Genomic DNA, 13,810 nt, shown 5'->3' with positions numbered 1-13,810 from the left:
TATCGTGGGAACACAACGGACATGCAAGGTAGAAATGGCCCTCGGTAGATATGTTCTTTGTTGTTGAAATATCCCTTTGATGGCACAGAGCTTTGCCCTGCCTGGACATAGATTGGTGCCTATAATATGGTGGCCTAACGGAAAACTTGCAATCAAATCCGAAACCTGCTACTGTGTGCATTCGTTAGCAGTGATATCGGGCCATGCGTTCTCGGTACAGCACTCCCGTCCGATTCTGGTTTCGCTTGTTTTCGATGGACCCCCGACAGCGTAACGCTATGTGCTGGCAAATCGACTGATGTGCCGATTTGGACGAATGCAGCGAAAATTTCGAAATATGCTTACGGCTGCGCGGAAAGTGCAACATTTCCGCAACAATGTTATCGTTGGGGCACGCCGGCAGGCAATGTGAGTGACGCAACAGTAGACATGACCTTTCGTATTCCATCTTCCGTATCGATCCCTTGACAGCGCCACAGCGAACAGCGGCCGGCCAGCACGTAGAGTGATAGCCATAACATGGCGGCTCAGGACAATACATGTATTCAAACCCGAATATTGCAAATGTGTGCATTCTGTATCAATGGTACTGTGGGAATCAGCCGTCCGTACAGCACTGTTGCCCAATTTTGATTTTGATTTTTTCCTTTGCTCCACCCCCCCCCCCCCCTACCAAACACCCCAACAGCCTAACACTCAATGCTAGTCGGCAGGCTGAAGCAGTTATTCCAAGGATATGGAATCCAATTTGAAATATCTTTAGTCGTATGCAGAGGGCGAAAGCTTGCGTTAGCAATGCTATCGAGGAGAGCATCGGCCGGAAATGTAAATCTCACATCGGAAGGCCGCACCTCTTTGATCAAATCACCCCTTGACATTGCAGAGCTAACTGTGCCCCGCCTTCGCACCTAGGAATGGCCATAATGCGGTGTCCCCGAGGGAAACTACTTACAATTACAACACACGTCAGATTTTTGCTTCGATTCTTTCGTTCGATTCCCCTCAAGCATGTCAGGCAGTGGTGGCCGCCGACTGGGGCGGTGATTTGAACAGATACGGCGCGAATATTCGAGTACTTTTAATTGTGCGGAGCGTGCAAACATTACCGTAACGTGCTACCGCTCGAGCACTTTGGTCGGCAATGTATGCCATGGAACAATATCCATGAGGCTTTCAACCTAATCATCCCTTGATAACGCACAGCTCATTGGGTCCAGCCAGCACATAGAATGGTGGTTCATAATACGGCGCCCCGAGAAGTGTGGTGGTCACAGCACGGCGTACGGCTGTTCCCGCCACTAGCGGCCGGCCTCGAATCCTGCCGGCGGAGCCGAAAGTCCAGACTACCGCCGCCTGGCGACAGATTACCGAACCAACCAATGCGCGGTGCTGGGTGCTAACGGGCCAGCGCCACACACGAGACAGCGCTCGTGCTTCTTCCCGCACGTGCGCGCTATCGGGCCAGGAACTTTGTATCTCTTTGGGGGCATGGCCCCTTTAATTCCAGGTGTCCGCCCTCCCCTCAATGTTGGCTAGACTTCCGCATGCTGGGTTAAGCCGCCATTGTGTGCAGCCTGCCTCCAAAGATCTATCAGTTCTACGAAATAAACAGGTGTGATGACTTAGCTTTTTGGCCTTAAAGGCTTTTGTGTTGGGCTGAGGAAATACTGCGCAAGTACCGCATTTCAGGCAACTGTGAACGAATGTGAACTTCAAGCGCGTCTTTGCGATCGTCCTTGCGCCGCGCATTTCACTGACTGGCCCACAGACTTGTCACTACTGCGAAGCGCAAGCGACAAACATCACTCGACTGTGGTGCCTCCGATGTCTCATTGTGGCGCCCCAGGAAACTTAACTGCGCCCCCCGCCCCCTCAAAAAAAATTCCCAGGATTTCGGCGAATTCATTTTCACGCTTCTTCTCTAATCGGGAAAATATCGTCCCCTGCGCATTGTGGAGGGCTAGACACAGGGCAAATAGGTAAGCACATGCTGCACGCTCATGTCTTTTTTTCCAGAGACCGATAAATCCTTCCATTTCGGGGAAGACATGGCGAAACAATTAAAGCTGCCTGGTAAATACCATCGAAATCAGGCATAGCATATCTCAAGTGACTAGCCATCGTCAACCTCGTACAACGAAACCAGCAGCAAGCTACATCATTGTAGGTCGCTAGCCATACAGTTTAATGGCTATGCGCCGTTGGGACTTCACAAACTACCGAGACTTTATGGCGACACCTGCCCCTCACCCTGGCAGGAAGGTCGGGCACCGCGTGAAATCGCCACCCCTCAGCGGATCATCAAACATAAAAGCAGCAACGTGAACACGATATTTAATTATTAAGACTACTCAGGTGACATGTCATGCCGCGAATACTGAAATACTGGTGGTAGTAGTAGACAGCGGCGAATCAATGAAATTCGTTGACTTTTGACGTCAAGCAAACGGCCACCTCCTTGCAGTATGCAGCATGTTTTGCGTTAACATGACAGCAATTAAATCTTGCGCTGTAGGTTTTGAGTATCTTGAAGAAGTACATACGAAAATTGCTGACATTCACTGAGAAATGTGGCTTGGGCGATGCATAAACAAAATGAGCCCAGGGCTTAAAAAAAGCCGAGGCATATTCGGTTTGCCGCGCTTCCTACAAGTGAAATTATCTTGCATTCGAAGGCAATTTTTTCAGACTACGCGCTTGCTGCAAACTGAGACGAACTGTCAAAAAAGGAACTAACGTAGTGCAGGTCGTCGCGCCCAACTGATCTAGTGCCATCGACTGCAGGAGTCATATTAGTGCTCAGGCGCCATGTAGGTGCCGTGTTTCGAATATGGCTCCCACATGAGAGGCAAAGGCCTTAATAACTCGGCCACCACGCCCCGGCAAGAATAGATCGCAATCTTGTATGTCTGGAATTTTGCATCTCTACTTGCTCGGTCACGCCAGTACCCAGCCAATACGTTAAAGGACATGCGCCGTTTCGACATGGTGAAGACGCATTTCTGTCGCGCTGCTGTCCTAAAAAAATGCTCATCATACACAACGTTTTGTGCATCTTAAAAAGATGACTGAAATGGCATGTCACTAACTAAGTATATGTGCGTTGCTCGTCGACCAGGCATCCATCCGTCGACCGTTAGCATAGTTACACTTTAATTCATAGCAATTTTTGCGGCACCAAAACAACGCAAATTATTTTTGTATTCGGCTTGCATATACATATCGGGCTTCATATGTGTGTATCATCGGGGCATTTATTTTACCCATACTTCAGCCTGGCATTTTTTATTTACATTCGTTCAATTACGAGCCAGACCAGCTGCTAGTGTTGCACTACGAATACAGCTTCTCACTGCTGATAGATGGATTCACTGTAGGTATCGCCCAATGTAAAGCGTATATTGATTTTTTCTTCTGCCAAGGGCCTAAAAACAAAATGCGCGGACCAGAGGGATAATTAACCGCTTGTCATTGACTGCGCTTACCTGCCATATGGCCAGGGGCGCAGCTGGTCAGTAAGAGGGGGCATCGCGGGTAACAAAGGATTGGACTCCCTGCGTATGGAAAGGCAGCAAGTCCAATCCTTAACAGTGGTTCCTCCAGCCCTTTCTACACAACGACTACAGTCAGGGGCCTCACCGGACTTTCTCAGGGGCTTACGAATGCATGTATTGAGGGGCTCGTAGGGGGGGGGGGGGTGAGCACATCGGATTATACGAGGCCATGTCGCGCGTGATTGCTCGTCAGCGTATATCACAACATGGGCTCAAATATAGGCGTAGATATGTCCTTGTTCACCTGGGGCAAACCACTATTTCCTTCTAATTTATCATTGGAAAATCATATAGAATAATTTTAGGTATGTGCGTCTAACATCAGCATGTAGGCACACAACAATTGCGAGCGTGTCTAGGAGAAAGAACACCGGGGCTCGGCGGCACAGTCGCCTTGGTCCCCGCGGCGTCGGCCACGCGGTTGACATTTTGCGGGGTGAACAGGCGGGCGGGAACATGTACCGGGTAGTGTTGTGCTTGCTCCCTTTGAAATTAATTTGTGTGCGTCCAGAGAGTAAGCTGGGTCGCAGATTTCGCCTGTGCGATTTTAAGACTGACAGTCAGAACAGATCAGCACGTGCAGCATCACGGACTTATGGCGCGATGGCGTAACCTCCATTACTCGCGCTGCTGTAACTGCTAATTCTGTTCAGACTTTCGATCTCGAGATAACGCAGGTCCGGTTTCGGGGCCAGGAGCTGAAGGGACCCTCCGTCCAAGCCCGGGGCTCCAAGCAGCTGCTATTCTGGTGATACGGGGACCGGGGCGCCCTGGCCGGCCCGGAGGCCCTCAGAGAGATTGCATCATACGCCGGCCCCGTCCCTGATACGGCAGGGCCTCTGGCCTCGGCATCTGGCACAGGATCGACGCAACGAGCGTCACCGACACAAAACGATGCCTTGTCGGCGCAGGGAGTCCGATAAGTGGCACCGAGATACAATTGGACATATTAGCTCTGGATGAAACGACAAGGAGGGACACTCGCTCGATATTGAGTCCTTTAACCGACACATGGCCTGCTCACTGTCTATTTTGAGCGAGAACCCTTGTACTGTCATTTAACATGAAGCCATTCATTGTCAAGAAGGTATTGACCAGTGCAAAAGGCCTTTTGACATTCGGTGTCCGATTTCAGTCTCTGCTCAGCGAATTTACCCCTGGCTGATTTGGTGCCTATTGCCGACACGGGGTCCCCTGTTAGGTAGTCCAAGCCCCTTTCAGCACAGGGGCTCTCCGTTGTTTAAGGGGCCGACTAATCTAAAGGTTGCTGGTTAACGTTTACAGGCCCCAGTTCTGTCCCTTATTGGGAAAAGGGCCCCGGGCCCAGACCGGCGCGGAACCGACTGTTCGGCATTGATGATCTTAGTCAGCTAACATAAAGGCCCTCGCTGTCTCAGGGAACCCCTAATCGGTGCAAGAATTTCTCCGACTGACTTCCCAGGGCACGACTTTGACTGGGGTACCTTCATATGCCCCTGCCTTCCTTTTGGACTCACTAATCGAACGCTTGACCGCCGGCTCCGAGGGCTTAGGACCTCACATTGACCACGTGCTCCGGCCCTACTGATGAAGGCAAACTTGGTTCTTGGTCAAAATAAAGATTTGTGGTCAATCCGTGGGGCCCCTACGAGTTTGACATCACTTGAATTGAAAGGTTTTGGGACGCTTTGTGGTGTCCTAATGGTATTCGGTGCCCACGACCACGACGCCCCCGAAAGGAGGGCTCTCAATATTTCTTCACCGGGGGAGCCGGCCTAGGCTTCCATCAGGGTGGAAGGCACAGAAGTTATGCTGCCCATGATTTTTGGTGAACTATTTGGTGAAAAATGGAGATATTGCGATCCTTGATATGACCCGTGTGGATTTGGCGTCTCTAGAAAATAATGGTACCCAAAAATGGACACATGGGTAGGCCATCGCCCAATGACTGATCCACGACTTTGTGAAATAGTCAAACCACGGATCTTTTGTTGGATTTTGCTACCTCTCGAAATGAGACTCTAGAAGCATTTGCAGTGTCCCTGGAATTGCGGCACATTGCCCTGGAATTGGAGAACAGTGCTCATGGTGTTTGAAGATTTGTAAACGCAGATAAGTATGAATGCGATTTTGAACATCTTGATATAAACAATATTAATGACAGGTTCACATTCCACACATAGCAACTTCACCCCCACCCCGAAGTCTTTTGCATGATGTATCTGAAATTCCTATACGTGAGATAAAATAGCATCACAAATGGGCCCAAAGTATGACCACAGAATAAGGCGACCAAAAACTGTGAATCATTGCACTTGGTCAATGGGATGGGCATGGTTCACAGGCTGCCTCTCCCCCTTCCATAGAAAAAGGCAGAGTTCCACTTTTGCAAGGAATGCAGACCGCTGAGCGGCGTGCGGATAGCCCACATCACGATGGGTGAAACACTTAGCATGAGGGACATATAAAAATACGAACTTGGATTTGAAATATGTTTCCATTCTTGCAATTTGGAGTGCAATATTAACCACCTTTGCTTAAAAGAATGAGCATTAGGGCCAAACCAATATTGCAGGGGCTCAGTCCAACATTGGGGTAGCTGATAGAAACACGCTGGGGGGCATGGCCTATCAAATAAACAAAAATTTTCACGTCTGAATATGACTGGTAGACTGGTTGTGTAATGTTAAACAAAATTGGAATACCAATTTTGGGCCACGTGATGAAGTCATGAATGCAGTGCCTGTACATCCTTTAATGTGGCAGCCCTCGAGAGGCCGCCATATCTAGACGCGGCTGTCGGTGATTGTGGCAATTCGGCTCGTAATGCGTCAATTCCAGCGCGCCGGCACTGCAGGGATTTAACGTTCACCGGTGTCGTCCAGACCGGTGCCGCGTCTACAGGGAGGCTGGAGGGGGTGGTTTGGCCGGGGTGGTCCTGATAACGTACTTTTTGGAACACCCGTAATTTCAGGTCTGCAAGATGTCTGTGACCTACGTCAAGAAAAGCTTTATAAAGCTTTCCCATGCTAAGCAAGATACCTTGCTAAAAATGTCCATCTTGACAATCGCCGCTATCCTGGCATTTTCCAGTCGTCTTTTCTCTGTCCTTCGCTTTGAAGCAGTCATTCATGAGTTTGATCCTTACTTTAATTATAGAACCACAAGGTACCTTGCAGAAGAGGGGTTCTACAAGTTTCACAACTGGTTTGATGATCGGGCATGGTATCCATTGGGTCGGATCATAGGTGGTAAGTTATCTTGTTTCGAACCTGATTGAATGTTAAGAAAGTATAACACCCAATAATAGAAGCAGTTAACAACTTACATGGTCATTTCAGTGGCATCAGACATGCACAAACACAATGACATCAGATTTTAATATGGACATAGTCATGTCAGTATTATGCCCACAGGTTCTGAGTACTATGACCCAGTCTGATGTTTTATGTTGGACCCACTGGCAAATTTCATTATGTGATTCAGTGTGCATGTGTGATATTAAGTGTACATCTGCACAATACTACAACTCACATCTCAGAAATAAAAAGGGGGCCAAGATGCATCAATGCTACCTTGCCACCTTCAATGTTACATTAACTTTTGAACTGGCCTAGCTCATAACAGGTCCCTTGCACTGAAATTTATAATGATCTGATGTAGGGGTACCTTTGTGCCCTGTTTGGCAAGGGCAGAAGGGCACATTTTTATCATGGTTTCTTCCTTCTTTTTTGCTTTGGCATGGTCAAGTTTTAGATAGGATGGAACAGTATTTTGGATAATAGGTGTGAGCATGCTGCAGTGAGGGTATCATAATTGCATATCTGGTTAGGGCTTAGCTGCTCTTTCTTTAATCACTGGTATATTATCAGAGAAAAAGTTCAATCTAAACATTGGGTTGTATGAACATCAGGATCACATTCACAGAAATAACAGAATGTCCAGCCTGGGCTGTTCAGCACCAGCCAGGTAGTTTGGGGCTATGCTGGTGGACATTGTCCCACTGAGCAGTCATTTGCTGCTGTTGCACCACCAAGATGCCACATTTACATCATGTTACTTATGCAAAAGAGCAAGGTCCTTCAGGCATGAAAACTTATTTTAAATGAGTTTTTCTCAAACCATGGAAAGAAGACTGGATTACCTTCAGGCTGAAGTCATTATGTATTGCTCATGCCACATACAATCACATTGTTGTTATTGCCCTACAATTATGGATACATCACTTGTGACTGCATAGAGGTCATTGGGGGTCATCCCATGTTGGGCCCACCATGCCTTGACCACAGCTGGCCCACCTCTGCTGACAGGCACCATCTACCCAGGCTTGATGGTCACATCAGCAGTGCTCTACCACATCTTGCACTTCCTGCACATCACAGTGGAGGTGCGGCACATCTGCGTGTTCCTGGCGCCGCTCTTCTCCAGCCTGACTACGCTGGTGACGTACGCGCTGACGCGCGAGCTGCAGGATGCCGGCGCCGGCCTTGTGGCCGCCGCGCTCGTGGCCATTGTGCCCGGCTACATCAGCCGCTCTGTGGCCGGCTCCTACGACAACGAGGGCATCGCCATCTTCTGCATGCTGCTCACCTACCTGCTCTGGATCCGCGCCGTCAAGACGGGCACGCTCTTCTGGGCCACGCTCTGCGCCATCGCCTACTTCTACATGGTCTCCTCCTGGGGCGGCTACGTCTTCCTCATCAACATCATCCCGCTGCACGTGCTGACGCTGATGGTGATGGGGCGCTTCTCGCACCGTGTGTACGTGGCCTACTCGTGCGTCTACTGCCTGGGCACCATGCTGTCGATGCAGATCTCCTTCGTCGGCTTCCAGCCCGTGCAGAGCTCCGAGCACATGGCCGCGTTCGGCGTGTTCGGCCTCTGTCAGCTGATGGCTTTCGTCAACTACGTGCGCTCGAGGCTGAGCGGCGAGCAGTTCGAGACGCTGCTGCGCAGCCTGCTGACGCTGTGCGCCGCACTGCTGGTGATGCTGGCCGTTCTGCTGGCCGCCACCGACAAGATCTCGCCGTGGACGGGGCGCTTCTACTCGCTGCTGGATCCGTCGTACGCCAAGAACCACATCCCGATCATCGCGTCCGTGTCGGAGCACCAGCCGACCGCCTGGAGCTCCTTCTACTTCGACTTTCAGGTGCTGATGTTCCTCTTCCCAGTCGGCCTCTACTTCTGCTTCTCGAAGCTGGACGACTCGCGCGTCTTCATCATCCTGTACGCGGCCACCAGCCTGTATTTCTCTGGCGTGATGGTGCGCCTGATGCTCGTACTAGCGCCTGTCATGTGCATCATCTCCGGCATCGCCGTCTCCAGCCTGCTGACCATCTACATGCGCGAGATCGTCACGATGGACCGGGCCGCCGCCGCCAGCGGCCACGACAAAAAGCGCTCCAAGTTCGAGGGCAACTACTTCTACCGCAGCGAGGTGGCCAACCTCTTCGTCTGCATGATGGCCGGCATGCTGGTGTTCTACGGCTTCCACTGCACCTGGGTAACGTCCGAGGCGTACAGCTCGCCCTCGATCGTGCTGTCGGCCAAGTACGACGGCGAGCGCATCATCTTCGATGACTTCCGGGAGGCGTACTACTGGCTGCGACAGAACACCCCCGAGGACGCTCGGGTCATGAGCTGGTGGGACTACGGCTACCAGGTCTGTCGGACAGGATCGCGGCACGGTTTGATGTAGACTTTCCTAGGCACCAGGCTGGTCAGACCTGGGTTCCGTGTAACCAAGCAGTTCACACGCCCTAAAACCCAAATAGGCGTCATTCAGGGTATATTATTGAGAGTGCACAGACGTTCTCAACATATATCAAGTGTTTCAGTTGTAGAGATTACAGGCGTTCTCAACATATATCAAGCGTCTCCTTCACGCGTCATTTTTTTCCGTGACCGAATCTGGGTGCTGCTGTTTCCATGTTCGTGACTATTTCCCGCACTACCCGCTTCGCTCTGCGGTGGGGGTCGCCGCCAACGACGAGCCGTCCGACGCGTGGCCGAGCTCATCGGTGACCGAGACGTTCGTGTCGTCCCACAGATCACGGCCATGGCCAACCGAACCATCATCGTGGACAACAACACCTGGAACAACACGCACATCTCGCGCGTGGGTCAGGCCATGGCCAGCAGCGAGCAGCACGCGTACGGCATTATGCGCGAGCTGGACGTCGACTACGTGCTGATCATCTTCGGCGGCTTCACCGGCTACTCCAGCGACGACATCGCCAAGTTCCTCTGGATGGTGCGCATCGGCGGCTCCACCGACCGCGGCGCGCACATTCACGAAAAGGACTACTACACGTCGTCGGGCGAGTTCCGCATCGACGCGCAGGGCTCGCCCACCATGCTCAACAGCCTGATGTACAAAATGTGCTACTACAGGTGGGTTCGCCGCGGCGGCTGTCCCCGTATGGTGCCGGCCCGCAGCTGGGACGACATCACCTGTGCGTGCGGGTTCGCGGGCTTGCTGTTTCAACCGGACGTGATAGGTGCCGTCAGACTAGTCCGCATGGTTCCTGTGAGTTTAATGTTAAGGAGCCGTTGCGTGCACACCGAAATCGCCCCCAAAGAAGCCAAGTTTAAGTGGTGGTAGTTAAAGAAGTTGAGGTAGTTTAAGTAGTAGTTAAAGTAGTTCAAGAAGTAGTTCAAGTAGTAGTTCAAGCAGTTGAAACAGTAGTTAAAGTAGTTTAGGTAGTTGAGTTTAAGCTAAGGAGAACTGTTGCGTGCACATCGAACTCGCCACTTAAGAAGCACTGATCCAGTTCAACTGGTGTGCTTTTCTTCTACCTTGGTAGCCGGAGTGGGCCGGTGGGTTCCTCTTCGAGCCATAATGACCGCGGCGCGGGCTTCGCGCGTCAGATTCAGCTCCGTTGGCTGGGTGCCAGCTGACATTTCATTCCGGTGGGGACAAACAATGCGCATGTTGTGGGTCTGGTACCCAGTGTGATCGGTTTACGTTGAAGTATCTGCGGGACCGCGACGACGGCTGGAGTCCGCCGGTGGCAGCAGCCGCCAGTGTCTGGGCCAGGTTTTTACAGACTCAGCTTTCAGAGGTGGTTCCGTCTTGGCATAACACAAATCTACGAGCAAAAACAGGTCCCTGAGGTCAAACGTCTAGTGTTTACCTTACGCTAAGCTGCCTGAATTACATGTTTTTTGATCGAGCCGGCCGTCCGGCTGGAACCGCGTGAGGAACTGACGTGATTCTGTGCCGGCAGGTTCGGCCATGTGTACACGGTGCGGGGCCGGCCGCCGGGCTGAGACCGCGTGAGGAACTGACATGACTCTGTACCGTCAGGTTCGGCCAGGTGTATACGGAACGGAGCCAGCCGCCCGGCTGGGACCGCGTGAGGAACTGACGTGACTCTGTACCGGCAGGTTCAGCCAGGTGTACACGGTGCGGGGCCGGCCGCCGGGCTGAGACCGCGTGAGGAACTGACATGACTCTGTACCGGCAGGTTCGGCCAGGTGTATACGGAGCGGGGCCGGCCGCCGGGCTCGGACCGCGTGAGGAACTGACGTGACTCTGTACCGGCAGGTTCGGCCAGGTGTGCACGGAACGGAGCCAGCCGCCCGGCTGGTACCGCGTGAGGAACTGACGTGACTCTGTACCGGCAGATTCGGCCAGGTGTACACGGAACGGAGCCGGCCGCCCGGCTGGGACCGCGTGCGGAACTGACGTGACTCTGTACCGGCAGGTTCGGCCAGGTGTACACGGAACGGAGCCGGCCGCCCGGCTGGGACCGCGTGAGGAACTGACGTGACTCTGTACCGGCAGATGCGGCCAGGTGTACACGGTGCGGGGCCGGCCGCCGGGCTGGGAACGCGTGAGGAACTGACATGACTCTGTACCGGCAGGTTCGGCCAGGTGTGCACGGAGCAGGGCCCGCCGCCGGGCTGGGAACGCGTGAGGAACTGACGTGACTCTGTACCGGCAGATTCGGCCAGGTATACGCGGAACGGAGCCGGCCGCCCGGCTGGGACCGCGTGCGGAACTGACGTGACTCTGTACCGGCAGATTCGGCCAGGTGTACACGGAACGGAGCCGGCCGCCCGGCTGGGACCGCGTGAGGAACGCCGAGATCGGCAACAAGAACTTCGAGCTGGACGTGCTGGAGGAGGCGTACACCACTGAGCACTGGATCGTCCGCATCTACAAGGTCAAGGACCTGCCCAACCGAGGCTAGGTGGCGACGTGGAGCGGTGCCGGCGAGGGCCGGGACGGCCAGTTACGGCTCGCTCAGAGTGATGCTGCGGGGGCGCTCGACAGTGACGAGAGTACAGATATCCGTGATTGGGTGTAAGCTAAGGTGATGTGTTGTTGTATGGGATATGCCGTATATTTCTAAGATTCGCCGTTTCGTTTTGCTTGCTCGAGTGTTCACGTGACGCTTGCTTTGCTTGCTTTTCCACTAGGACTAGAGGGTGCACTGAAGGCCTTATCCATGCCGTCTCCCAGCCAGCTTGTTAACCAGATGAGGTTGACCTCCCCACCTGGACTCCTCTTCGTCGCATTTGAACCATAGCCTCCAGCCCTGCCCGTTTTGGTTTATCGCCCCGACCGCTGGGCCATTTGTCCACCCCAGTTGCGAAGGGCCCGTCTAGTGGCTCGTGCCGGCGGACGTGGCGACGGCAGCAGGGGTGTGGCCGGTGCCCTACGGAGCAGCGACGTGACATCTCGCCGCGGCGGTGCTCCTCCACCTGACAGCATATCACGCTCCGTCTGTCTCCAGATGTGTGTCATGTTGCACGGCTTCTTTCAGTGATACGATTCTGTTGCGCTCGCGTATGATCGGCTTAGATAAGTGTGGCTCGAGGCGAGACTGTCGGTGGCTCCGGGCGCGGACCCTCGCGCGTGCTTAGTTTGGGGGTGGGGCGCAGACCGAGCGGCATCACGCTCTCTCACTAACGTCCGCTGAGAGCTCGCGGCCCGTGGCGGCGCACGGGCGCGCCTGGTGATTATTTGCTGCACACTCGCGCCGGTGTGGAGCGCTGCAATGAGGATGGCGGGCACGTTGGATGGATTGGCGCGCGGTGCGGCCGTGCCCTCGGGCGTTCCCGCGGGCGCCCGCATCGGAGTCAGCACTCAGGCCGGCCCTGCCGAGTCAGACCAGCGCTGGGTCATGCCTGCACCGCTGTCACACTCCTGCCACTGTCCCTGGCCACGACCAGCCCATTGTTCGGGGACAGCTCACTCGGTCGGCCGTGTGCTCTTTCCCTCCCCTGGACTCTCCCTGGACCAGACGCCGCGGGACCACCTCTGTCACCGTCTGCTTGGAAGTGGCCCATCGGCAGTGGGGCAGCCGTCACCCGGTGACAGAATGTGTGCGGTGTTCACGGGCTTGCCGAGACAAATAAAGCGGCTTGGCGGCCGGGAGCGTTTGGTTTTAGGTGGCGGTCTGCACGGACGACTATGAAAACAACTTCGGTCGAACCAGTTGTGATGTTGCCGTTCATGGGCCCACCGACACATTTCTGAGGCACGTATGTGAAAATTTAGGCTGTGCGGCCCCTGATGACGTGGCATTATACCTACTCTTGGCTTGCCTCCCACGTTGTGATAGTTTTAACGCAGGGTCAATGGGGGGGGGGGGGGGGACCACATAGGAGTGCGTTGGTTGTGGTGTCGTTTCAGTTCATGGTGTTTCGGCGGGCCAATGCCAATTATGGCAATACTGATCGTATGTATTTTCGTGGGTGGTGTTTGGTGGGACCAGTTTGGTTTCATAGGGGCGATAGGGGAAAGCCGCCCCGCTCTGGGCTGGACACAGCGTGGCAAAAGGTTCCATATCGATATGTGGAAAGGGGTGGGGCGGAAGTAATTGTGAAGTTTCGGAAGTTACCGACTTTCAGCCGCTCGGGATGTTGCGTGTTCATTTAAAGGAGCTCTTGCCCCCCCCCCCCCCTCCCACGCCACAAGTGATTTTCCAAAACCACGCGCCTGCACCCACTGGCTATGCGAGCTTCAAGTGACTCCTGAATATCCACGCTTAGCGGCTGGGCTTCTCAAACACAAAAAAAGATCGTCTCCAACATCGTCATTTCGAGTACAAGTCACGCGTTCCCAACCGCTGCCGACTGCCCTGACGCTTCAACATGCAGAGCCGTGTCCGTGGATGCTTGTATGCTGTGCGTCAGCGCCGCAGTGGGTTTGGTGCCAGTCCCAAGGACGCCGGCACAAGTCCGCAGTGCTCATCTTAGCAGGACACTTGCCAGATGCCGTCGTGCCATCCCTCGGCAGGCCAACGCACGTAGACGCCACGCAA

General features: G+C 53.6%; 1 protein-coding gene across 1 annotated transcript; it reads left to right on the top strand.

Annotated features, from left to right (window-relative positions):
• Positions 1–6,405: 6,405 nt before the first annotated feature.
• On the top strand, positions 6,406–12,921 carry LOC119093333 (dolichyl-diphosphooligosaccharide--protein glycosyltransferase subunit STT3A). The gene is made up of 4 exons (XM_037216281.1): positions 6,406–6,784; positions 7,844–9,195; positions 9,583–9,926; positions 11,563–12,921. The coding sequence occupies exons 1-4, from the start codon at positions 6,517–6,519 to the stop codon at positions 11,729–11,731; spliced, it is 2,133 nt and encodes a 710-aa protein (XP_037072176.1). The 5' UTR covers positions 6,406–6,516; the 3' UTR covers positions 11,732–12,921.
• Positions 12,922–13,810: the final 889 nt, after the last annotated feature.

Source organism: Pollicipes pollicipes, unplaced genomic scaffold, assembly GCF_011947565.3.
Source record: "Pollicipes pollicipes isolate AB1234 unplaced genomic scaffold, Ppol_2.1 Scaffold_4002;HRSCAF=4701_pilon_pilon_pilon, whole genome shotgun sequence".
Classification (NCBI taxonomy): domain Eukaryota; kingdom Metazoa; phylum Arthropoda; class Thecostraca; order Pollicipedomorpha; family Pollicipedidae; genus Pollicipes; species Pollicipes pollicipes.
This window is presented reverse-complemented; position numbering and strand designations above follow the sequence as displayed.

Excerpts from the sequence above, each read along its gene's own strand:
- LOC119093333 (XM_037216281.1), top strand. The coding sequence starts at position 6,517 with ATGTCTGTGACCTACGTCAAGAAAAGCTTTATAAAGCTTTCCCATGCT. Across the intron at positions 9,196-9,582 it reads GGTGGGACTACGGCTACCAG|ATCACGGCCATGGCCAACCG; the intron begins GTCTGTCGGACA and ends GTCGTCCCACAG. Across the intron at positions 9,927-11,562 it reads TACAAAATGTGCTACTACAG|ATTCGGCCAGGTGTACACGG; the intron begins GTGGGTTCGCCG and ends CTGTACCGGCAG.